General features: G+C 36.7%; 1 protein-coding gene and 1 long non-coding RNA gene across 3 annotated transcripts; one reads left to right on the forward strand and one right to left on the reverse strand.

Annotated features, from left to right (window-relative positions):
• Window positions 1-111: 111 nt before the first annotated feature.
• klhl21 (kelch-like family member 21) lies at window positions 112-11,306 on the reverse strand. Of its 2 annotated transcripts, none has more exons than XM_079589646.1 (5): window positions 10,972-11,306; window positions 4,927-6,016; window positions 2,662-3,067; window positions 2,468-2,540; window positions 112-1,623 (listed from the first exon to the last, which is right to left on the reverse strand). In XM_079589646.1, the coding sequence occupies exons 2-5, from the start codon at window positions 5,951-5,953 to the stop codon at window positions 1,288-1,290; spliced, it is 1,842 nt and encodes a 613-aa protein (XP_079445772.1). In that variant the 5' UTR covers window positions 5,954-6,016; window positions 10,972-11,306; the 3' UTR covers window positions 112-1,287. The 2 variants fall into 2 exon arrangements, with proteins under 2 accessions (XP_079445772.1, XP_079445773.1); XM_079589647.1 differs by lacking the exon at window positions 10,972-11,306 and adding an exon at window positions 6,139-6,260.
• Window positions 11,148-23,149, forward strand: LOC306986433. Its single transcript, XR_013794976.1, has 3 exons — window positions 11,148-11,274; window positions 19,485-19,624; window positions 21,270-23,149. It is a non-coding gene; the product is annotated as an uncharacterized lncRNA (long non-coding RNA).
• The last annotated feature ends 1,206 nt before the right edge of the window (window positions 23,150-24,355 follow it).

Genomic DNA, 24,355 nt, shown 5'->3' on the forward strand with positions numbered 1-24,355 from the left:
TGGAAAATGAATGCGTCTAACACAAAGGGTCGTACAGAACATGTGATAAAAATGTATGCCAGACAGTTGGTCTCTCATGGGAACTTGTTACATACATGAAAAGAGCAAAAGTAACAGTGCTTAAGTCATTTATTGGTTGACCACACATACAAACATTACACAAATCACCTCCTTGTCCGTGTTGTACAAATAATGTTGACCACAAAACAAACTAAATCTTCTGTAAGAAAAATTAAATGTCAAGTACCGTGTTGTAAATAATTAGTTTCAGAATTACTGGTATTGTCAGACACATATATTGTCAAACACATACATTTACTCAAGAATAATGAGATACTGAATTACTACTTCCAGTTATTAGTACAGCTTCCTAAAACAATTTGGCATTAAAAAAAACAATACCTTCATTGATTTTTCATGTTTTCTTCATCAACGCAGACAGCTTAAAAAAAACAAGCTGTTTCTCATAACTGTAACAGTTTTCTCTAAAATAAACGACTAGAAAATCAAACTTAATTTAATATTAAAATATGAGTTTAAAAGCAAGTCTAATACAAATGCACTAAAAATGTGACCACTGCATGCATGCTAGATTGTCTGACACATGTAATTCTAATAAGAACATAAAAAAAATGGGTTACACTGAGGCCCAGATTTTAAGTGTGTTAAAAATTGTTGTTTTTGGGAAGTCTTGGATTCTCCAAAATATTTCATTTCAACTCTTCTCTGCTTATATAAAAACTACACATTTCAGAATACAGTCAAATTATGCTATAAACAATCTACATATCTACAATCTAACTGATCCAAACTTTAACCTATTGGAATGCTTGGGGGTCTCAAAATTATTTTTGAAAAGAACAAATGTACTTCTCATTATGTAATTAGATATTATATTTTGGGGGTTTGAAGTTGCTATGATGTAAATAACTAAATAACTTTAGGTCCATGCTGAATTATAAAATAAATTAAAGAAGAATAATGAGTGTAACCTCCATGCAATTTCCAAGGCATGGATTGCTTGAAATTTGCCAAACACGATAGGCACTATTTCATGAGTCACTTCGCTTCAGTCTCTGTTCAAGGTAAACACAGCCAGCATTAAAAAATGCATGCAACAATTAAAGCTGTAGTAACACTGGGTTACTTGGAGAAATAACGCAAACATTGATAGTCCATTCACCAGCTCCCTTCACTGCCCAGTTGAGGTGAATATGTGATAAAGTGCAAAACACTTAGTAGCGATGTCACATTGAATGACCTTCAGTCTCATGTTTCGAAAAGTTCTCAATGCACTTGATTGACATCTTGGTTGTGGTTCTGATTAACATTGTTGTTGTGGTTGTAAAGTGCCTGGTTGCGGTGGTGTCTGTGGAGGTGGATGGCGTTGGCCTCGGGTACGTCGATGGGTTCGAAGGTGCTTGGAACAAGGGGCATGAACTGTCGGAATATGCTAACACTTCCATGCCAGAAGGTGGGCTGGGGGAGCCGGCCAGCTGGCGTCCAAGATCGAGCAGAGGGGTCGTAGACCTCAACCACGTCAGATAGCTCAAAGGTGTTGTCATAGCCACCGGACACAAAGAGTCGACCACCCAAAACTGCAACACTGCCTCCAACATGAACCTGTAAGTGCAAGATGTTGTAAGTGAAGATTTTTTACTTATCTGTTTGAAAATGCAAGTCATATGCACATACAGTGACTTGAATACACTTCTTTTAAGATTATTAGGTAGTTTGGTATCTTTTATCATTATTTCTTAGAAAACATCAATGAATACAAAACTGTATTCATTTTAATTTGTTAATAATAACAAGTTTTACTGTAGAGCCCCTAAGGAGACATGGTGATGGAAAAATACACAAGATGGCACAAATATATATATATATATATATATATATATATATATATATATATATATATTTCAATGCTTAGTTCATATTTTTTAATATATTCATCATATTATGAAATCATGAAAATAAATATTGTCCCAATCATGAAATAAAAGTATTGTACTCCCCTAGAAACTTTGCGCTTGCTCGCTATTAGCACTGCTATGTAGTTTATAATGACTGGTCAAGGTCAATAAGTCACTTAAAATATCAGATATTTATGACATGGTCAGTTCCGGTTGTAAATGTGGTGTGATGCTTGACGTTCAATTGATAATTCATGATATTTGTAAAAATACACTCTTTATGTGGAAACTCTTTTTTGTGGAAGCTCTTAATATGTCGTTGATCCATGTACAGAATATGTAAAAGTGCGGTCACATACATACGGTCCATTGTTGACTCTAAATAGTGATTCATGAATCATGACCAATTTGAATTTGATTAAAATCCTCATGGGGAAATATTTTGCACAATAAGTAAAATTCCAGTTCACATGGATTACTATTTAAATTTTGATTGTGAAAATTTGAAGAACAGCATCTTAATGGATTGAAACAGAACAAAATTGACATACTTGTGCCATGGGACTAATCTTGTCCCATTCGTGTTTCTGTGGGTTGTAGACATCAACTTCTGCCGAATCATCCCTGAAACACAACCGTTGTTATGAGAAACATATAAAAGTTAATTTTCTTCATTGTTACTTTTTCTGCAAACTACAAGGAACTGGACATTTTAAAATTTGTGGGGGAAAAGTGAGCACCTCACCTTACAAAGTAGATCAAGCCATTTAGAGTCACTGATTTGGGGGCAAAGGACCATGGAGGCAGTTCTCCCCCATTGATTAGTGACCAGCGGTTGCTTTCAGCATCGTAGACCTGAATTGCCATTGTGTCCTCTCCGGTTAAGGATCCAATGGCGTAGAGCCGCCCCCTACATGCTGTAGTAGAACAGTTATCCATGGGATGCAGCATGGGCGGAAGAGCCTCCCAGCAGTCTAGGGTATGGTCATAGCGCTCTGTGCTGTCAGAAGCTACCACATAGAGTTGACTCTTCATGACGCAGGAGCTGTGGTACTCTCTGGCTTTCAGCATTGGAGAGACCTCAGTCCACTCGTTCACACTGGAGTTGTATCGCCAAACGCAATCATAGAGACGTGATCCATCCGAGCCACCTGTCACAATGAATCAGGTTTGAGTGCTTAAACTTATACCAATACCAAACAGAATAGACACTCTTTCCAATCATTTATCAACCTTATATTTCAAACTTGCCTACACTAATACACAACTTTTTAGATTATGTGTCCCTCTTCAGAGTAGTTTTCTATAAATAGGGATGACAGAATTTGGGATAAAAAAAATTATAGTAAAAAAAAAAAAAAAAAAGGAAGAAGAGCGTGTGCTTTCTTCCACCAATGTGCTTTCCTGCATTACTTAGGCTATTTAGCCAAAACAACGTTCGGTTATCATCATTATTTGCAAACGCTATTGGTTGTCGGTTGCTAAGCAATGTACGCATCTAGTAGTAACATTCTTACACTGCATTGTTTCACACTGCAAGTTTGGCACCGCAAAGCGAGGTTAAAAAGATAATTCACCCAAAAATGAAAATTAGCCCATGATTTACTCACCCTCAAGTCATCCTAGGTGTATATGACATTCTTCTTTCTGACGAATACAATAGGAGTTATATTAAAAAATGTCCTGGCTCTTCCAATGGCAGTGAATTGCTGTTTCTGTTTTAAAGTCCATAAAAGTGCATCTATCCATCATTAAAGTGCTCCACACGGCTCCGGGGGGTTAATAAAGGCCTTCTGAAGCGAAGCAATGCGTTTGTTTAAGAAAAATATCCATATTTAAAACTATATAAAGTAAAATAACTAGCTTTCGGCCAAACAAACATACGGATTCCACTTACCGTAGTAACTCGGATTCCGCGAGTAATGCGACGTACTGCTGATATTTACGCTACGCCATGATGCAATATGCTACTTTCGACATCATAAGTTGCGCTTTAGGTGCAAGTAGACTGCGTATGGCCGTTTGGCCGGAAGATAGAATTTTACTTTATAAAGTTTTAAATATGAATATTTTTCTTACACAAACTCATCGCTTCGGTTCAGAAGGCCTTAATTAACCCCCCAGAGCCGTCCATAAAAGTGGATAGATGCACTTTTATGGACTTCAAAACAGAAACAGCAATTCACTGCCATTATAAAGCTTGGAAGAGCCAGTACATTTTTTAAATATAACTCTGATTGTTGTCGTCTGAAAGAAGAATGTCATATACACCTAGGATGACTTGAGGGTGAGTAAATCATGGACTTAAATCAGTATAGTTATTGACTGGCTGTTCATATAACGTAGTTAAAAATACACATTTTGTATTCTGTCAGTAATATATAATTTATAAAGATAAAGGATTGAAATGTTAAATTTTTTAGTTTTTTTACCATGTCTAGTTCCTAAGATTAATTAGATTGCATTAAAGTCATTAAAATGTCTGTAAATGTACCTTTTGGACGATTTTTTGTAATTTTCATTTGTATAAATTATTGAAATGATCTCTTCAATTGTATTGTAATTGTATATCTTTTTACTAAATATTTATTCCTTAAAAGTACTAAAATATGCGTTAATAACAACATTAAGGAACCAGAATTGTTGACTGGAATCGGATCCGGAATTCCATAGTCAGTGCTCAGTCACCTTTTTAAAAACCAATTACATAACAGCAAAGGACACTTAGAACAGAAGCAGCATGTCATCTGAGATGTTTTCTCAATTTAAACATTGAAGGTAACTGATGTCACCTGAAATCACATTGACCACTACTGATCTGGCATAACATTTTGTCCTATCACCACACTCTCACATAGCCAAATATAAAGGGCTTTATTTATACATTGGCTGCCATGTTGTCTACAGTTTGAAAAGAAGAACACTCTTGGGGATTTGCTTGTTGAGTATGAGTTTGTCTTTCACAGAAGTCTTTCAAGTCCTAAACAGGAAACAGCATTATTGTACTAACCTGTCACGTAAATGTCGTTGCCCAGGGCAGCTACGCTGTAGCCACCTCCAAGATGGTCTGGGAATTCTGCTAAGTATCTCCACTGTCCGGTCTGTGGGTTGTAACAATCCACCGTAACAAGCTCATCACACTCTTGATCACATCCTCCCACCATCACCAGAATTTCGGCCAGGCCGGTGGATGGACGTGGGCGCATTCGATGACCAGGTCGGTCATGGCGGTCATATTCGTAGGACTGAAAGCTGCGTGCCTCACTGACTAACCGTAAACAGGCCGGTGACAAGTAGACCAGCGGATCACTCTCCACGTGGGCCAGAAGGTAGAAACGGCGAACAAACGGCAGACGTACTTGCTGCAACAACTCAGGCCAGTAATGCAACCGGTGCTGCAAGTCGGCTTTGACCCAGCGTACAGCAATCTGGTGTGCGCTTTCTTCCTTATCCACACACAGTCCGTCATCAGACACAAACTCCAGTAGTCGCTTCCACGACAATCGCTCAAAGTCCATGCTTTTCGCCAGCTCCACAATGTTCTTCAGCACAAAACGGCGGGCACTAGCCGCTAGCTCACGGCAGGCATAAGCCTCTGCAAAGTCCTGGATCTCCAAGCAGTTGGAAACATCAAGTCTCTGCTCCAGGAACGCGCAGCACGCTTCTTTGACGGAAGGGAACTGAAAGAGGTCCGCCGTCTTGAGCAGAAGGTCCACGTTGTCATGTGTGACGGTCACACGACCCGTGTAGCAAAAGTCCACCAGGAGGCCCAACAGTTCAGCTGATACTTCGTGTAGCACCACACGGTCCATGGCGCTCTCTCTCAGAGTACCGGCAAACATGGCACGGAAGTATGTGCTCGCGGCTGCCAGCACAGTTCGATGGCACTGGAACTCTTTGCCTTCAGCACACAATGTGACGTCGAAGAACTTACGCTCTGCGCGCAGCTCGTGGATGCCTCGGAGCAAGTTGATGGCGTGGGCAGTGTCAAAGAAGGGCAGCATAGAGGGCTGCGTTTGTAAAACTGGTTTCTCCATAGCAGTTCCTTATTGCTTACAGTATTTCTCTTGGTGTATGTTTAGTCAGAACGCTGGATTCATCTTTAAACAGAGAACAGAAGTTGTATTAGTAGTTTGTAGTAGTAGTTTTTCATTCAACTTTGTGAAACTAACTAAAACAAGTTCTAAAAAAGAGAAAAGCCCAAACTGAAGTTACAGCCTACCTGTGTATCTTCTCAAAGCGTTTAAATTTGTGAAAGGAAAGAGACACGGTAGCTTCTAGAATTAAATATCATGTGGTTATGACGAATGTGCGCAATCGTTGGTCTCTTAAGAAAGAGTGCTCATCGTGTCTAGTTTATAAATAAACCAGCAGTGTCCATTTTCACAGGATGGGAGGGGGTCTCTGCACAACGTTTAGCTTATTTTACTGGAGATTACAGAAACTTCTCTCGGAGTAACTCCTCATACAGTAACGAAGCTAAAGAAGGTTTAAAGGGGTAGTTCAGCCAAAAATAAAACCATGTCATCATTTACTCAACATCAATTCATTCCAACCCTGTATTAGTTCCTTCTTTCTGTGAAATGTAAAAGGGAGAATGTCAGAGCTGCTCTTTTTCATACCAGGAATGAGAATGGCAAAAAGGGACATAAAAGTACCATAAAAATACGTGTGTGCACTATATTCAAAGTCGTCTGAAGCTGATTGTGAACTTTGTGTAAGAAACAAAGCTGTTGTTCACTCACATTGTCCACTGGCGGATGATAGGCTAATGTTCCATTTATTAAAACTTAAGCATGCGCCGGTTACATTGTCTGTCGGTTTAAATTCATGAGCTTGTTAAAGTCAAGTGGATTCTGATTGGCTTTCAATGTTTTTATCATTCATCAGCTGGAATAAATTGTTCTGAAAGTGATTCCAACTATATTGTTCCTTTGTGTTGTTGTTATAGCTGTCGTGTGGACCTGACTATTCTCATAGAATTAGAACAGTTATTAAAAGTTTATAGTTATAGTTATCGTCCTTGGTATGAACAAGCATTAATGGCTCAGATTTGCTATCATATGATTTCAGAAGACATGGAATATATAATTTTATCGTTACTTCTATGTTTTTTTTAAGCTTGTCAGTGTAAATCACTGAACACTTGTTGTGTATAAAAAGAGTAGATCAGACATTCTGCTTCACATTTGCTGTTGTGTTTCACATTTAAAAAAAGTAGGCTAATGTATACGACATGAGGGTGAATAAATAATGTGTATTTTTGGATGAACTAGCTGACCCTTTAAAAGTAAGATAAACAATGTCGAAATTTTACAATATACTGCTCAAAAGTTATTTCAAATGAAAAAAGGCATTTAGCAGTCTGCATAAATATGCTTTATACCATTTCCCCTGTATATTCTGTTTATATTCACAACAAGAGTTAAAAGGCAGGCTGCTAAAGAAAGTTTTTTTTTTTTTTTTCAATGGCAGTGTGAGTTTAAAATAAAATGGCATTTCCATCTCCAGGATCAGGTATCAAAACAGAGTGGCAAACACATATGACTCCTTTAAGGCACAAAACAACCATAGCTTACTGAAGAGCAAATGCGTCACGCAGAGATTTACCTATGCAGCAGGCAGCTCTGAAGTTTTATGAAGGTTGACTCATCAAAAAGAATGAGAGGGAGAGAGAGGGGCCCTAAAGGGTCAACAAACTGCAGAGAAATAGACCTGCTCTGAACAGCAAAGCTCTACAGTTTCCAGTGAGAGACCTACATTATGCGTAGCAGGGCTGAGGAGGAATTATGCATTTACTTTCTAATGGGCTCCTGAGAGACTGGGTATTTTTGGAATTTATTAGATGCCAATATATCCATAATGCAGTTTCTCAGTTCTGAGTTTGTAGGCTATCTGTTAACAAAATTAATTACTTGAAAAACGGTCTACCGATAGTGGATATTACCGATAAGGATAAGTAGGTTGGCCCACGCTGGCCGATAACCGATTAATCAACCAATAGTTTTAAAAATGGATACTTAAAGAGGCTATATGCGTTTTTCTGAAATTTAAACTCGCGACTGACACCTGTGGCCAAAAAACAGAACTGCTCTTCCTTTCTGCTCGCTCGTACGTGCACACTTCACAAGTCATCTGCTGCAAGGAGGTCAGGTCAACATTATGTTTACAGAGGTAAGAACAGTCAAATACATATATTGTTTGAGATAAGTGTTCTGAGTGATCTGAAACGTTTAACATGAACGCGCTTGACGTAACATCCGCAGACAGCGCGGGAAAAATCCGACCCGACAGAAAATAGGAAAAATAGGATACAGGCTTATACGTGCACCCACTGTGAGCAGACAAGGTGTCAGTATGCTCATCAGGAGATGTTGGAGTCATAAATGGTAAAATAAAAAGGCTATTGTTTCGTTTATTTTGGGGAAAAAGTTCCATATAGCCCCTTTAATGAAAACAAAACACATAAAATAAAATGTATTACAATTTTTTTTGAAACACTACTGAACCATGAAAATGTTCTGTACTTTTTAAATATAAAAATATTTATATATTAATTATACCTTGATCATTCATGTTAGTTCATAGTGCATTAACTACTGTTAAGAGAAACGACTTTAAAAATCTATTAGTAAATGTTGAAATGAGCAATACTTGTATTAATCTTAGTAAATGTTACAAGTGGGGTCTTATTGTAAAGTGTTACCATTTCATATAAATTTAAACAGTCATGTTTAAAGATGCTTCTTTTTAATATCTACACAAAGGCCATTGAAATTAGTCACATATGTAATTGTTTATATACTCTCACACTTTATTTGCTTCTATTTTAGAACATCTAGGCTAATATAAATAACAAAATATGTATTTAATGATAATAAACTTAATGTTTTCATTTCTAACAATCATTGCTTTTCAAATCCAAATTTGATTCTCTTCAATGACCGACTATAATGTTTTAATAACAAAGCAGCACAGTACTGTATACGTGTGAGTACTGTTTTTTTTTAAAGGTCATGGTTTATGAAGCAACCATCTCGTTCCTCTCATACCTGTTGGGTATTAGGCAACTCGAATGCCGAGGTGCTTACTAGCAGTCTGTTTACCAGTCAGTCCAAGAATAGCATAGCTGACAGTGACCAACACTTAACTTCTTCTGACTTCTTGTCTTGTCATGTCAATAAGGTGTCATGATCTAAAGTTAGAAGACATGATAATTGACAGGAAACGTCACTCTTTGCCGTATCATGAGCTGCTTTATCAACAGTAGGCCTTTCTAAAACATCATTTTGAAAACATACAGATTACTCAAAAACGTATCTATCATTATGGAGTATTTATATAGGAGTCGAGTGAACTTCAGATTTGTCCTTTTACTGGATCCTTCAGATCTTCCAACCAGTGGACCATATTAAGTATCTTCTTTATACAACTTCAGAATAACAAACCCCTTTACGAACCCCTCAGGGCCCCTCTTCCATCTGCACAGCCATTGTACACCCGGTATGAGTCTCTAACCCACCAGTGGTCTGCAGTCTAATGTTGCACCTGGCTGAGAAATGCCCATCATAACACAGCTGCCATGGCTCTGCATTCCATCAGCAAGATCCCAAAGTAGCTGAGCATGTTTGGGCCTCAGGAGGACACCCATGATCAGGCCCTGCTTCACTCTATATAGCCAATTAGACCAGTCCTCAAGCCATCACGTTTATGCTGAAGCCATCACTAGCCCTTGTAATAAGGATAGGATATGTTCCTTTGGTGTGAATCAATCAGTGCTATTTACATATTTGCTCATTTGCATTTACATAAATATTTACACACACTACTGGTCAAAAAAGCTTGAAATAATTAGGATTCTTACACAGACACACACACACACGCGCCAAGCACGCATAATAATTTTGATTGTTTCATGTTTTTTTTAATTGTTTTTGCCAACCAAGGCTAATTAATATTGTGAAATATTATTCATATTTTAAATAACTGTTTTTCATTGTAATATGTATTCAAATGTAATTTTTATTGGCATATCTGAATTTTCAGCATCATTATTCCAGACTTCAGTGTCACATGATCCTTCAGAAATCATTATAATATGATGATTTGATGCTCAAGAAACATTTCTTATTATTATCAATAATTCCTTGTTATTATCAACAGTTTTTGCTACCATTTGGGAAAACAATGATACGCCATTCAAAACTATTTTCAACACTGATAATAAGAAGTATTATTATTAATGATGAGCACCTAATCTGCATATTCAAATGATTTCTGAAGGATCATGTGACACTGAAGTCTGGAATAATGATGCTGAAAATTCAGCTTTGCATCACAGGAATAAATTACATTTTAAAATATATAAAAAAGAGAACATCTATTTTAAATTGTAATAATTTTAACAATATTAGTGTTAAAGAGACTTTTTTCAAAAACATTAAAAATCAAATTTTTAAACTTTTGACTGGTAGGTCATATGTATTCAAACTGATGAACACAGATGAAAAAATATAAAACATTTGGCTCTACAAGTTAACTTTGGTAGGAAATTAATCTAATCCACATCACTGCATATAAAAGCAAGTATGTTTACACATTTATGGATTACAAAAAAAATATATATATATATATATATATATTACTAATGTCTAGACCTTGTATTTTGGGATTAAAGAAGATCAGACCTTTTAGCAATAGCCTACAGCCAGAAGACCTTCAAAAGACAGTCTATTTTTAAGATTTGACCTGATGGTTATTATGTCATGCATTGCATTGCTCATCTTCACCTAACGTTACTGCCAACTAACGTTACAGCAAAGAGGCTTCACGTAACAACGGAAAACGTTGCTTATATAATTAATTTCCAATCGAGTAAAGTAATTATAAAGACGTCTGAGCAATATCCAGCGTCATGAATCAATACAGAAACATAAGTGAATCGGTTTCCGACACAATAACGTTAACCGTCTGCTTCGGTTGAGAAAAACAACACGAGACGCGTCACATTTTCACCTTCAACCACAAAGACTGTTTATGGCGCATTTCTACTCACCCAATCCAGCCGTTAACGATTTCGGTTGCTCTTCGCCTCGGATAGTTTGACAGATTGGTCAAATGTGTGCTTTATATCTATGTATCGTTTTAACTTTGCTAGAGTGTCCGTTTTTTCTTCGCTCATGTCAGCGCCATGACTCCGCATCATAAGAGACCCTCATTGGACACTCGTGCACCAGTTATACGGTGACGTGATCTCAAGTTTGAGTGTCCAAACCAAACTGTTGAACTGAAGCCGCACATGGACGCGCATCCATTACAGTCAGAGATTCTCTGTTTACTTTCTGCGTGAGACCGCCCGGTATGTTTGAACAGACTCACTAAATAAGAATTAGGTTTTGCATTGAATAAATGCTAAACATTAAAGACCGGGGTTAGTTGTCACGCGGGTTTTATCAGGTTTGTTTGAATCAAATATGCTTGCTTTCTCTAGCAGTGGTTATCTATGTTAGCCAATATAAATCTACAAATACAACATAATTTTTTTTTTAAAGAAAGTTTTTAGGTAAACGAGTGAAAGGAACATAATTATTATTGTAGGCCTAATATATTAAAGAATAATAAGTAAGTTAAGTCAAGTAAAAAAAAATGATAGGCCTATTTTTCTGATATCAATTTAGATTAATTCACCCTGCTGTTTACAAAGATATTTTTTTAAATGAATGAATGAATTAATTAGCGTTGTTGATAGGCCTATCTATTTCATATATATATATATATATATATATATATATATATATATATATATATATATATATATATATATATATATGTATATGTTGTGGAAGACGTTATAACTGTTTTTGTCATACCGCAGGTTGTGAACTTGTGAAAAAATGTCCCACTATGTTGTTTGTTTTTTTAAACTGGGCAATGGTGGTGGAAATATTCTTTAGACTTCTGAATTTTATAAATAACCACCCCACAATATTTTCTAAAATATAAAGAGTGAGAACTAGTCTTGGCCCTTATGTATTTTACACACTTTCAAATGATAAATCAAAATTTTAATCAGATTGAACAGTTTTGCTTTTTTACTGTTTGTTTGTATGTTTTCTTGTTTTTTCTTGACTTCAAAGCAAAGGGATTATGTTATGCTTTTGGTTTAAGATGCTGGGCCCCCTGGTGCTGTAAAATAATCTTTCTGCCAAGACCACGTCTTTGCATGCATAATCAGAGATAATTGTTTGAGTGAATGAATGGTTACATGGAAAAATAGAAAGCTTGTCTCTTTGATAAGAACATTTCAGATAGGATTTTTAACATCATGATTAAGAACAGCTAAGATTAAGTTTCTCATCTTTTTTAACCATGTTGGATTCTAAATATTTCAAAAAGATTTGAAATATGAAATGAAATATGATATGTGACTAATTGAATGACATGAGATGCACAGAGCAAGTCTAATCCTGAAGCAGTTTCATGCCAGAAATGCAAATTACGGTACATTTAATCAAGTCAAGTCAGTATCCTAAGAATATCCATTATTTTTATATTTTATTATTGTATTCATTAGAATGCACCTTCAGATTACTTATTACATTATAATTATTATTTTAAAACAAGTGGTCTAACATGCATGGACCCGAACTGTATGTAAAATCATCCGCTTTCATTAGCTCAGAAATTGCTGACACTCTCGGCTGAGAGAAAACGATTTGGCTCAGGCATCATGCTGCTGCTTCTCATTGATTAGCCATGACGTTGATTGCATTTTAACACGCTCACAATTGATGTGGTGAAGAAAGTGCCACATAACTTTGATGTATTCATCCTTGAGAAGATGTTTTGCTTTTAAGCCAGTCTTGCAGTGCAGTAATGCTATGGCTGAGGAGGAATGGACTGAAATTCACCCTGCTCAGACCTCATGGTTATTTCTCAGAGCTTTTGTGCGTTATATTGTAGTGTCTGTCCGTCCGGAGTGACTGTACTGGAACATACTACTCACAAGATGGAGCTATTTCACATACAGTATTGTATATTGTTCTTTAGTTGAACATTTTTACATTTATTTCATTTGTATTAGCCTACTGGTAAATTAATTATTGACAAAATTGTAAGTGATACTATTATTTATATTAAAATAGTATTGTTTATATTTATATAGTTCTTTTTTATTATGTAAAAAAAAGCTACATTAATTGACTGCACATCTGGACCTGGATAGGCTACATAATCCAGTCACTGCATGCTATGCATAACTGCTTGCCTCTTCTCATAAATCCAGTGTCTATTATATTCTCATTTCCACGCTTCTTGGCAATGTTTCCTGGATTTACAGCTTTGCTTTAGAAATACACTACCAGGTTTGCACATTATTCATAAGAATTAATTTAAATGTCCACACCATAAGGTTTGGTAGTCATTTTTATAGTTGGATGATGTAGACGTAAAGCTAGATTTAGGCACTGGATCATAATGTTACTGATCAACACTAAATTTGTGGATTATTTTTGCTCTATTATCATTCTGCTGAGCAGAGCAGTGGGAAAAACACCACTGTCAGACGGACTGAGCATACATTATTGATACAACTGTTAAATCAGAGTGTGGTTGGAAATGCCAATAAACACTTCCGTAGACAGGGAGAGCAGAGAGAAGGGATGATTTTTTCACAGTCCTCGGCACACAGAAACAATCATAACACTGGCATTCAAAATTCTGTGTGTAATACACACTTGGCAAAAATAACAATTAGGTTCAGGAAGTAGAAACTAACATCTTATTACACGGGTCCTTGGATAATCGTGGAATTAGGCAGTCTGATATTTATAATATTCACTGTTTTTTTCATGAGTCCCACAGACTCACTCTTTTTTCCTCTCTCTCTCTCATTCAAACTTAACTTGCGTCTTCGGTTATAAATTGTATTCAAAATGACCTCAGAGGACTTTTTATAATACTGTTTGTCTTGCTGCTAGGCTAATTGTAGACTATTTGTCTTAGCAGAAGCTTAAAGGTAATAGGTAATAGGCTTTTATAAAATAATTAATATACAGTGGGGAGAACAAGTATTTGATACACTGCAGATTTTGCAGGTTTTCCCACTTACAAAGCATGTAGAAGTCTGCAATTTTTTATCATAGGTACTCTTCAACTGTGAGAGACGGAATCTAAAACAAAAATCCCAAAAATCACATTGTATGATTTTTAAGTAATTAATTAGCATTTTATTTGATACATCAGAAAAGCGGGACTTAATATTTGGTACAGAAACCTTTGTTTGCAATTACAGAGATCATACGTTTCCTGTAGTTCTTGACCAGGTTTGCACACACTGCAGCAGGGATTTTGGCCCACTCCTCCATACAGACCTTCTCCAGATCCTTCAGGTTTCGGGGCTGTCGCTGGGCAATACGGACTTTCAGCTCCCTCCAAAGATTTTCTATGGGCTTCAGGTCTGGAGACTGGCTAGGCCACTCCAGGACCTTGAGATGCTTCTTACGGAGCCACTCCTTAGTTGCCCTGGCTGTGTGTTTCGGGTCGTTGTCATGCTGGAAGATCCAGCCACGGCCCATCTTCAATGCTCTTACTGAGGGAAGGAGGTTGTTGGCCAAGATCTCACGATACATGGCCCCATCCATCATCCCCTCAATACGGTGCAGTCGTCCTGTCCCATTTGCAGAAAAGCATCCCCAAAGAATGATGTTTTTCCACCTCCATGCTTCACGGTTGGGATGGTGTTCTTGGGGTTGTACTCATCCTTCTTCTTCCTCCAAACACGGCGAGTGGAGTTTAGACCAAAAAGCTCTATTTTTGTCTCATCAGACCACATGACCTTCTCCCATTCCTCCTCTGCATCATCCAGATGGTCATTGGCAAACTTCAGACGGGCCTGGACATGCGCTGGCTTGAGCAGGGGGACCTTGCATGCACTGCAGGATTTTAATCCATGACGGCATAACGTGTTACTAATGGTTTTCTTTGAGACTGTGGTCCCAGCTCTCTTCAGGTCATTGACCAGGTCCTGCCGTGTAGTTCTGGGCTGATCCCTCACCTTCCTTATGATCATTGATGCCCCACGAGGTGAGATCTTGCATGGTGCCCCAGACCGAGGGTCATCTTGAACTTCTTCCATTTTCTAATAATTGCGCCAACAGTTGTTGGCTTCTCACCAAGCTGCTTGCCTATTGTCCTGTAGCCCATCCCAGCCTTGTGCAGGTCCCTGATTTCCTTACACAGCTCTCTGGTCTGGCCATTGTGGAGAGGTTGGAGTCTGTTTGATTGAGTGTGTGGACAGGTGTCTTTTATACAGGTAACGAGTTCAAACAGGTGCAGTTAATCCAGGTAATAAGTGAAGAACAGGAGGGATTCTTAAAGAAAAACTAACAGGTCTGTGCGAGCCAGAATTCGTACTGGTTGGTAGGTGATCAAATACTTATGTCATGCAATAAAATGCAAATTGATTATTTAAAAATCATACAATGTGATTTTCTGGATTTTTGTTTTAGATTCCGTCTCTCACAGTTGAAGTGTATCTATGATAAAAAATGACAGACCTCTACATGCTTTGTAAGTAGGAAACCCTGCAAAATGGGCAGTGTATCAAATACTTGTTTTCCCCACTGTATTGTCCCCCCACCCCCCGATTGTTGTGGTTTAATATAATGAATATAATAATAATGAAATGATGTCTGTACATTATTAATTGCATATATGTAAGTATAGCCTTAGCTAGAGGCCTGTGGTTGTCTTTCAAGCTGAAATCTATAATGTCAAGATGTTGTTCACTGATCAGACTGTGCGCGCCCATGTCTACCCATCCATGTCTGATGGTAAAACACGCTGAAGATCCTGGTGAAGGGGTTAATAGATTCTAACCTGTACTCATAAATCTCCAGGGAAACGTTTATCATCAGGTGATGCTCAAGGGTGTCGCTTAGAATTCAAGAGGGCTTTTCTGAGGACTGCCTTGACTGTCTGAGCAGAAAAAGAAAAGTGTTGTTGTATTTCTCATCCTTACTTATTCTATCCCTGCATTTAGATATCTTTATATTTTCTGGTACAATTGTTTATGTTCAGAGTATTAATCATTAAGGAAAGTTATAGCTCCAAATTCTGCAATAAATACCTCCGTAATTATCATGCTGAGATCATGGAAAATCCAACAACAATACAGTTGTTGAAGCTCATTTATTTTTCCTGGTACAAACCATTAGTGGCTAAACTTCTCATTATTCAGACAATTGGCTAATTTATTCTCACTTCTCTAAGTATGCTAAAGCTTTCCACATTTGCTATTATGCCATCTATCAATGTTTTATCCTCTTATTCACACATGATTAACTATTCGGGCCTGAGGTTTATTCTCCTACAAATACCTTTGGCTTTTTTAATTTGGTAAATTATTTAATTTAACTGGTGACCCATTGGAGGCTAGACTGATCATTTCCATGTGGATGTGCTGGCTTGGGGACATGGAGTTAGCTCCTATAAGGCTTCAACTTAAAGACTGTGTCAGTTAAAAGAAGTGCTTTCATCTTTAGTTCGCTGCAAAAAATTCAATTCACAGCCGCCCTTCACCTTAAAGCTGAATGTCATGTGCTTGTTTTGGCATTGTTTTAACTATAAAATGGTCTGTGCCCACAATATCAGGTCAGACATTTTTATTTCTCTCTTTCACTGAGACAAAGGATCATAAATTTGTCCTCTCTAGTTTCTGACTCACTATTATCTTTGCTGTTTTATCACTGATAGACAATAGCAATAATTTGAGCACTTTTTGGAAAATTCATTCATTTGGAAAATGTTTGTCTCACCCTAGTTCAAAGCTGAAAATAACGCAAACATTTGAACCGTTTATGATACTGTTCATTATCATTCAAATGTTTTGAGTTGATCTTGTTTTTAAAACTGTTTTTAAAATAATGTTATGCTTACCAAGGCTGCATTTATTGGATCTAAAACAGAGCTAAAATTTCAAGTTTCTATTTTAATATACTTTTAAATGTAATCATGAGATCTCTGCTTTGAACCCGTTCCTTTTTCCCCCAGTTTTTGCTCTGTTGTTCCAGTTTTCAGTTCTGTTTTTCTTTTAGATTATAGGTTGAAATACTTGATACTTGACAGGCATCAATTTTCTTTCTTTTATAATGAGGGGATGTCTCACAGCATAATACAAATATAAATAAATAAAATGAAATGTTTTGATTGTATGATTACTTTGTAATTTTAGGATATTTTCAATTGTAGTAATTACAGCTCAAAAAGAGTTGTTGACCGAACATTATTCTTTATATGACAATTTATCAAGCACCTGACAGAAGTGTGTTCCACAAACAACTTTTTAACTGATTCCAAGGATCTGCAGGCGACATTGTGGGTTCAGAGACAGTTTCAGACAGAGAACAGTGCAGCAGGAGGAAAATAATGAAGCGCAATACTCTCGTTGGAGTTGTTTTACAGAATTCTGCATTAAAATGGGTTCTAGATATTGTCTAGGGTCTGAGATGAATAAACCTCCTGTAATACTGTAATAAGTCTTTTATCATAGGCCGTTTGGCATTGCTTCTAGCTCATTTGGTTGTTGTTTGTCATCAACCCCTTTGAGTCTTAAAATACCACAATGGATTCTCTGTGGGTACTATTCATCACCTAAATTCAATTATTTTATGCACATTGAAAAACCTGATCTTGTGTCAACACTCGTGATGATTATATGCATTTCTGAGACCGATAAAGAGTTTAAAGGAATAGTTTACCCAAAAATTAAAATTCTGTCATTTACTCACCCTCATGGCATTCTAAACCTGTATGACTATAAGACTTTCTTCTGTGGACAGCATAAAAAAAATTGTCAAAGGTGTCCAATGTTGTTTTGGACCCCATTGTCTTTTATTATACAGTATGATGAATAAAAACAGTTGAAATATTCTTCAAAATGTCTTCTTTTGCGTTTCACAGAAAGAAATAAAGTAATAAGTAAGGAATGATTTAATGAAACATTTCCGGTGAACTATATTTTGCTGTTAACACCTCCAATTAAGATGCGTTTTGGTCAATCTGATCACAAGTGGATGCTAAAAACAGGTGCAACAGGGTCTACGTTTACATGACAACGATATACTAAAAACTGAAAGGTCTTTCCTTTGCATTTTTCACGTACAGACAACAACGTTTTCAAAACAATCCCTGTTCACGCAGATCTGCGAAAATGACTAAAAACGCTGTATTCTGCTGCCAGGCCAGTAGTTGGCGATGTGACTTTGTAAAGAAACACTACACCTATAGACTGAACATGTAATATGCATGACGTCACCGTTTTCACAAATTAGCTAGACAATGACGGTATCATTTTCAGAAATGTGCCCGTTTTCGAATGTTTGTATTTTCAGTCCCCCAAAACGCTGTTGTCTTGTAAATGAACGGCCTAAATGCATAAGTTTCCCGTTTTTAGTTGAAAACAGTGTCTTGTAAACGGCCCCTAAAACTTTTTGAGCTTGTCCACTTTCGACCACTTCCAGAGGAAGTCGAAAACGCATTTGTCCGGATTGCTTTCATAGTGTAAACGCTCATGTGATCGAATGCATTCGAGCAGCTGCAAAAGACTGCCTACTCTCTGCCTGGTGACCGAGCACGTAAACATTTTGGGAAGCGCGCTAGCCAGACGGGATTTAAACTTTGTCGGCTGAAGTCAAGAAAACATACCAAGCCCAATGTTCTCTCACCATTCCTGATTTCTAACACACACTTACTGCGTTCAGCGTGGTCTTGCGGCTGTCAGAGCAGAAACGAAAGCTGCTCCTCTCCGTATGTTTTATTGTCTCCGGTCGCATTATGTAAATTGCATGAGCTAATTTCCTCCATTAGATTGAAAAATCCGAAAAAGCCCATGCATTTACCTCCCCATAGACCCTCCCCTTGAAGAAATCAGGACATAAGTGGTTGAAAGTGGACAAAAGAGACGGATTAAAACACCAGGTGTAAATGGGAATGTGTCTCCGTCTACTTGTGATCCGATCGACCAAAAAGCAGGTGTAAACAGGGCCTATAGATACCTGAAACCCTTTCTATACACTTGACATGCTAACTTATGGTTTGTGAACTCATGGTAGTCTATATCTTGAGGGTGTTCTTTGTTCTGTTCAGTGAATGAATCAAGTCCACATTTACATTCATCACACACAGATGCCTGAAACCCTTGTCCTCTGGGACACATGTCCTGGATTCGATAAATCTAAATCAGCTGATTTATGTGCTTCCTTCGGCTCTCTCTGTCAGCTCCTCTGTAGTTATGGCAGAATAAGAAATAAACATCATTTGCAAGGCTCTACTGACTCTAAGTTCGGACTTTAGTTTTTCCAACTGAATTCCCCTGGTGTGTCCAATCATTTGTGAAATGGCACGGAAATGATTTCACATTAGGACCACTAGCACCTTCGCTTGCAGAAGAAAAGCATTTATTGCACACATCTTCATTTTGTCACAAATGCATTAGGCTGCATTAGGAAAAGGCTGTTTACTCCTGTTCCTTGGTAACATTTATCAGAATCTGTTCTTTTATTTACACAGTAGGAAGAGGGAACAATGGCCTCCACAGAGTGCCCAGAACTCGACAGACGTTCATCCATCCATTTACCCTTTATCCGACGCAATCAATCACGCTGTCGGCAATCGAAGGAAAGGCCAGCACAGCATTACTCATTACTATAGTAAGTGACTCACAGCACTACATCGGCACAAGGTTCAAAAGTAAACTGCAATGTGAAAACTTTAGGAAGGGAGTTAACTTTCAACTGGGTCACGTTATTTGATTTCTATGCAATAGATGCAAATGCAACCAGCAAGGACAGTATAAAGTAAAAATACTAATCATTTAATTTATAGTCAAATATATCATGTCTTTCCAAATTAAACATTTTCCATGGTTGGAAAATGCATTTTACAGGTGTTTATTTGAAGCGCAATATATGTTTAAATGTTTGGAGTCAGTAAGATTTAAAAAAAAAAGAAGAAAGAAAGAAACATACTTTTGTTTTATTCAGCAAGGATGCATTAAATTGATCAAAACGTATATATGCTGTATATATTGAAAAAATATTTTATTTTGATGTAAAATATTAAGCTGCACAAAAATATATAAAAATGGTAAACAGTTATTTTAAATTATTATTATATTTCACAATATGACTGTTTTTGTATTTATCAAATAAATGGAGCCTTGGTCAGCATAAGAGACAAAAACATTAAAAAATATATGTCTTTAGTCCATTGAAACCCCAGATGGCAAAACCAGCAAAAATATATTATATTAAACAAAACAAAAAAAGCTATATATTGCTCCAAAATGTTTAAAAGAGCTTCTCTCCATGCTATATTAATGCATAGAATGATATTAATGTATTAGAATGAATTTCTCCATCCACTTGAATTGAGTGAAGCGCTTTCATTTCATCTACATTCTTCCCACAACAGAGTAACATTTTTAGACATGTGCATCAAAGGCTTTCCTCTAAACGGCATGAAAGAATTGCTCTTTCAGAACTTTGTCAGTGATTTATCAACAGACGTCTTACGACAGAACATCGTAACATGCTAAGACTGTTAATCGTATTGCTTTGTTCACATAGCATCATTACAGAACTTTGCTAGCATTTCAACAACAGGTCCTATTCACACATGACCTCTAAGCAGAAGAAAATGCCATTAAATTTATGGAAAAGGTTGTTTGTGTGAATGCGCCTATTATCTAATGTGGTGGTTCTGTCTCCCGGCCTTTCTCAGACCTTCAATTTACCATGAACAATGACCTTATAAAGCTATACGAGTGTGGAACTATAGATCATACAGAAAATGCTATAACAAATACAATCAAACTACTGAGGTTGAACTACTGCTATACTTTTTTTGAAATGCACACCACCATTCAAAAGTTTTTTTTAATGGTTTTGAAAGGAGTCTTTTTTTGCTGCATTTATGTAATCAAAGAATACAGCAAAAACAGTAATATTGTGAAATGTTATTACAATTTAAAAGAATTGTTTTCTATTTTAATGTTTTAAAATGTTCTTTATTCCTGATATTAAAGCTGCATTTTCAGCATTATTACTCCAGTGTCACATGATCCTTCAGAAATCATTCTAATTATGCTCAAGATTTCCTATTATTATCAATGTTGTGCTATCAAAATAATTGTATGGAAACTGCGGGGAAAAAAATCTGGATTCTATGATGAATAGAAAGTTAATTTATTTACAATCAAATTTGTTAGCAACAATGTAAATTAGGATACTATCTGTAGATTATATATTCTAAGTGAAAGTCCATCATCTGTCTTTATTTTGCTCTTGGATATAGAGACCAGGTCAACCTCTTATTTCCAGCCTGGAAATTTTTGGCATTTTCTCAGCGTATCTGTGCACCCAAGGATGAAACACTCTTGTCAGGTTTTGAAATTCAGTACAACTCAATCCAAACCCTCTCAAATCAAAGCCTAAAAATGTATGAAACAAGAAAGTATCTGAAACTGCAGGGTGTGCCTTATCAGAGCATATCCGAACAACTTTTGAGATGAGCCAACAATGCTTGACTGTACTGAATCTGGTTCTGCCATGGCAAAATTACAAGATATTACTCCCCAGGAGGCTTTGAGAACCACATGTCACTCACAGTCTGAAGAACAGTTTTGCCTCACCCTCTGCAGGACCCTTCAATTATCTGTCCCATCACAAGGCAGCTAAGCAGCTGTGTCATTAAAATGGAGCCTCAGTGGGCAGAGAATGAAGTCAACTGATCATTAACAGAAATAAAGTGCCAGCGCTAGGGCTTCACATGGACTAAAGCACTTTGAAGAGGCTTCTGACTTTGGAACAATTGCAGATAAAGCCACACAGCTTGAGAAGTTGTCTGAAATGTATTTTTATTCACTTTCAAACTGTCTCAAAATTCAACTGCCATCCCTTTATGAGATCGATATGCATTGCAGAGCGAATATGCTTTTCAAGAAATTGCTAAATGGATCTGTTTTTCAAAATGTTTTGATTATTACTGTATCTTAATGATATCTCAATTATAGTGGTAACGCTACACTATATCTTTCCTGTCAGTGCAGCTCAAGTGAAGACATTCAATTACAACTCAACTCCTATAGCAATCTTTTCCCATGTAATTCACTTTCATGATGAGGTTTCTCGCTCTCACCCACAAACCTTCACACTTCATTTGAACTCTGACTCTGCTTTCGGTCTTTATTTCTGCTTGCTCTCAAATCACCCTCTGCCTGCAGCTCTCTAGAACATAACGGGGAAAGAAGAAAGGAACAGCCTGGCTCAAAGTCAAAGGTGCACGTTATCAAGTCTTCATGTGCGCTGAAGATAAAAATCACACTGATGCTCTTAACTGTGGCAAACACCTAATTATCCATTATATTTAACAGGTTTGGCAATTCCTATTATTTCTGTATGAACAAATCATAACGTGACACAATACCATTACATTCAAGAGAATTATGTGTTGTTAACAGGTATCAGGAGTCTTTTTTTATTTCCTGACATAAATATTTCCACCACAGTGTCATGTCCACCACATCTCAAATTATGTCAGTTGTTTGGTTTAAATAAAATGGCAGACTTTTCAAAGGTTTGCTAATGCTAATTTCATAGCTAGTAATTAAATCCTAATTTAATCATTAAAATGGTTAAATCCTTTTATTGTGTATAATTTGACAAAAGTTTAGCTTGATTTGAAATGATGCACAAATAAAACATATACCGGTATTTACCTTTTTTAAATTATTTTTATTTTTGAACACATCAGGTTTTTCATCTTAAGCATTCTTTTCTCCCTGGTAAACAAGTACACTAACTTAGAGGCAAATGTGTTGTTGTGGAAATGACCATTTAATTGAAATGTTTATTCATGTTATACTGAAATGGTTTATATATTTTATTTTTACTCTGCCCAGGGGACACAAGAGTGCCCAGAGTTGAAGAAACACCTAAATATTTGCGTAGTATGATTTGTACAAAGGTTTAAATTAGGAATGCACGATATATCGGCCACCATATTGGTATTGGACGACATATGACAATTTAATGTTATCGTTATCGGCCCGATAAGAAAATTTGGCCGATATATTAAAGCCAATAAATTATGGATAATTTTCCTTCAGCTGAGACACTTTAGACGCACTGTTCTCCATGATGTTTTTGAATTGCTTGAAATTTGTTTGGAATCATAAAAAAAAAAAAGGAAAATACAAGTTATATAGGCTACATAAAATTATAACGAGAACATTATAATTATGTGCTTAGGACATGGCTTTTAATGGTTAGACTTTTGTTTTGTAATCAGGCTCTCAAAAATGTTATACATTTTTTTATTTAGATTTATCGGCCAATATATCAGTTATTGGCTTTCAAATAGGCTACAAGTAGTTATCGGTATCGGGCAAAATGTTCATATCGGTGCATCCCAAGTTTAAATATGAACGTGAGTTATTTTTGAAAGTTGTAAGTGAATTTAATTGGCACAGGTAGGTTCAGTTTTCTGCATGACCTCTTTCCTCTGACATTTCTCTCTGTTTCTGCTCTTTCTTTGCTCTGGCTGCTGGGAAACTGTATCTGGGGGTTATCTCTCGGCTTCTCATTCTATTTCTGTATGTGACTGCAGTTAGTTGTGTGACCTTTTGTTAGATGTCATCCGAGTGTTTTGGTTGTGCAGTTGTGGTAAATGGCAGCATCTAGAACTTTTGTCTGCCTGCCTTGCATTAATTTAGAAGATTTCCTCCCAAATTGTTTAACGTTTGTAGAATGCATCAGCCAAACTTAAGGATCTAATGTAAATTCAATTCAATGTGAGGATTGTCTCAGTTTAGAATATATCAAAAGTGGAATAATTGTGCTCCTGAGATATACAGATAATTGTACATAATGGATATATTAAAAGTTATTTCAAGAAAACTGTAAAGTCGGCATGAAAAAGTATTTTTCCTATTGTGATGTATATATCCGAGTGTAATGGTTTCTCTAACAAGAAAAAATGTAGGGCAAGACTTGAAGTTATTTTGATTAAAAATTAAGAGGGCATATGGATTAAAAAAAATTATGTGCATAGATATATCATTTATAATGAAAAATTTCCCATTTTGATTTCATGGTGACTTTCAGTTGGCATTAGTTTGGTTATGGTCACCATATCCATTTTTAAATTAAATCAAGCCGCTCTGGTGGGCCAGGAGATAGTGTTGAAAGTTGTATTTATCCACACAGAAATACATCTCCCACCCCTGCATCACAGCCAAACATCACATCATTCCACCTGGCTGATTTCAAACACTGAGCGACTGCTATTAGACACAGCACAGCTGGAGAGAAGGCTGCAAAACAGAGCTCAGTAATACCTTTATTTAGTACACTGATCTGAGAGCAGCTGCACAGACTTTC

This window comes from Phoxinus phoxinus (genome assembly GCF_949152265.1).
Source record: "Phoxinus phoxinus genome assembly, chromosome: 18".
Taxonomy (NCBI): Eukaryota; Metazoa; Chordata; class Actinopteri; order Cypriniformes; family Leuciscidae; genus Phoxinus; species Phoxinus phoxinus.

Excerpts from the sequence above, each read along its gene's own strand:
- klhl21 (XM_079589646.1), bottom strand. The coding sequence starts at position 5,953 with ATGGAGAAACCAGTTTTACAAACGCAGCCCTCTATGCTGCCCTTCTTT. Across the intron at positions 3,068-4,926 it reads CAACGACATTTACGTGACAG|GTGGCTCGGATGGATCACGT; the intron begins GTTAGTACAATA and ends TCATTGTGACAG. Across the intron at positions 1,624-2,467 it reads AGATTAGTCCCATGGCACAA|GTTCATGTTGGAGGCAGTGT; the intron begins GTATGTCAATTT and ends TTGCACTTACAG.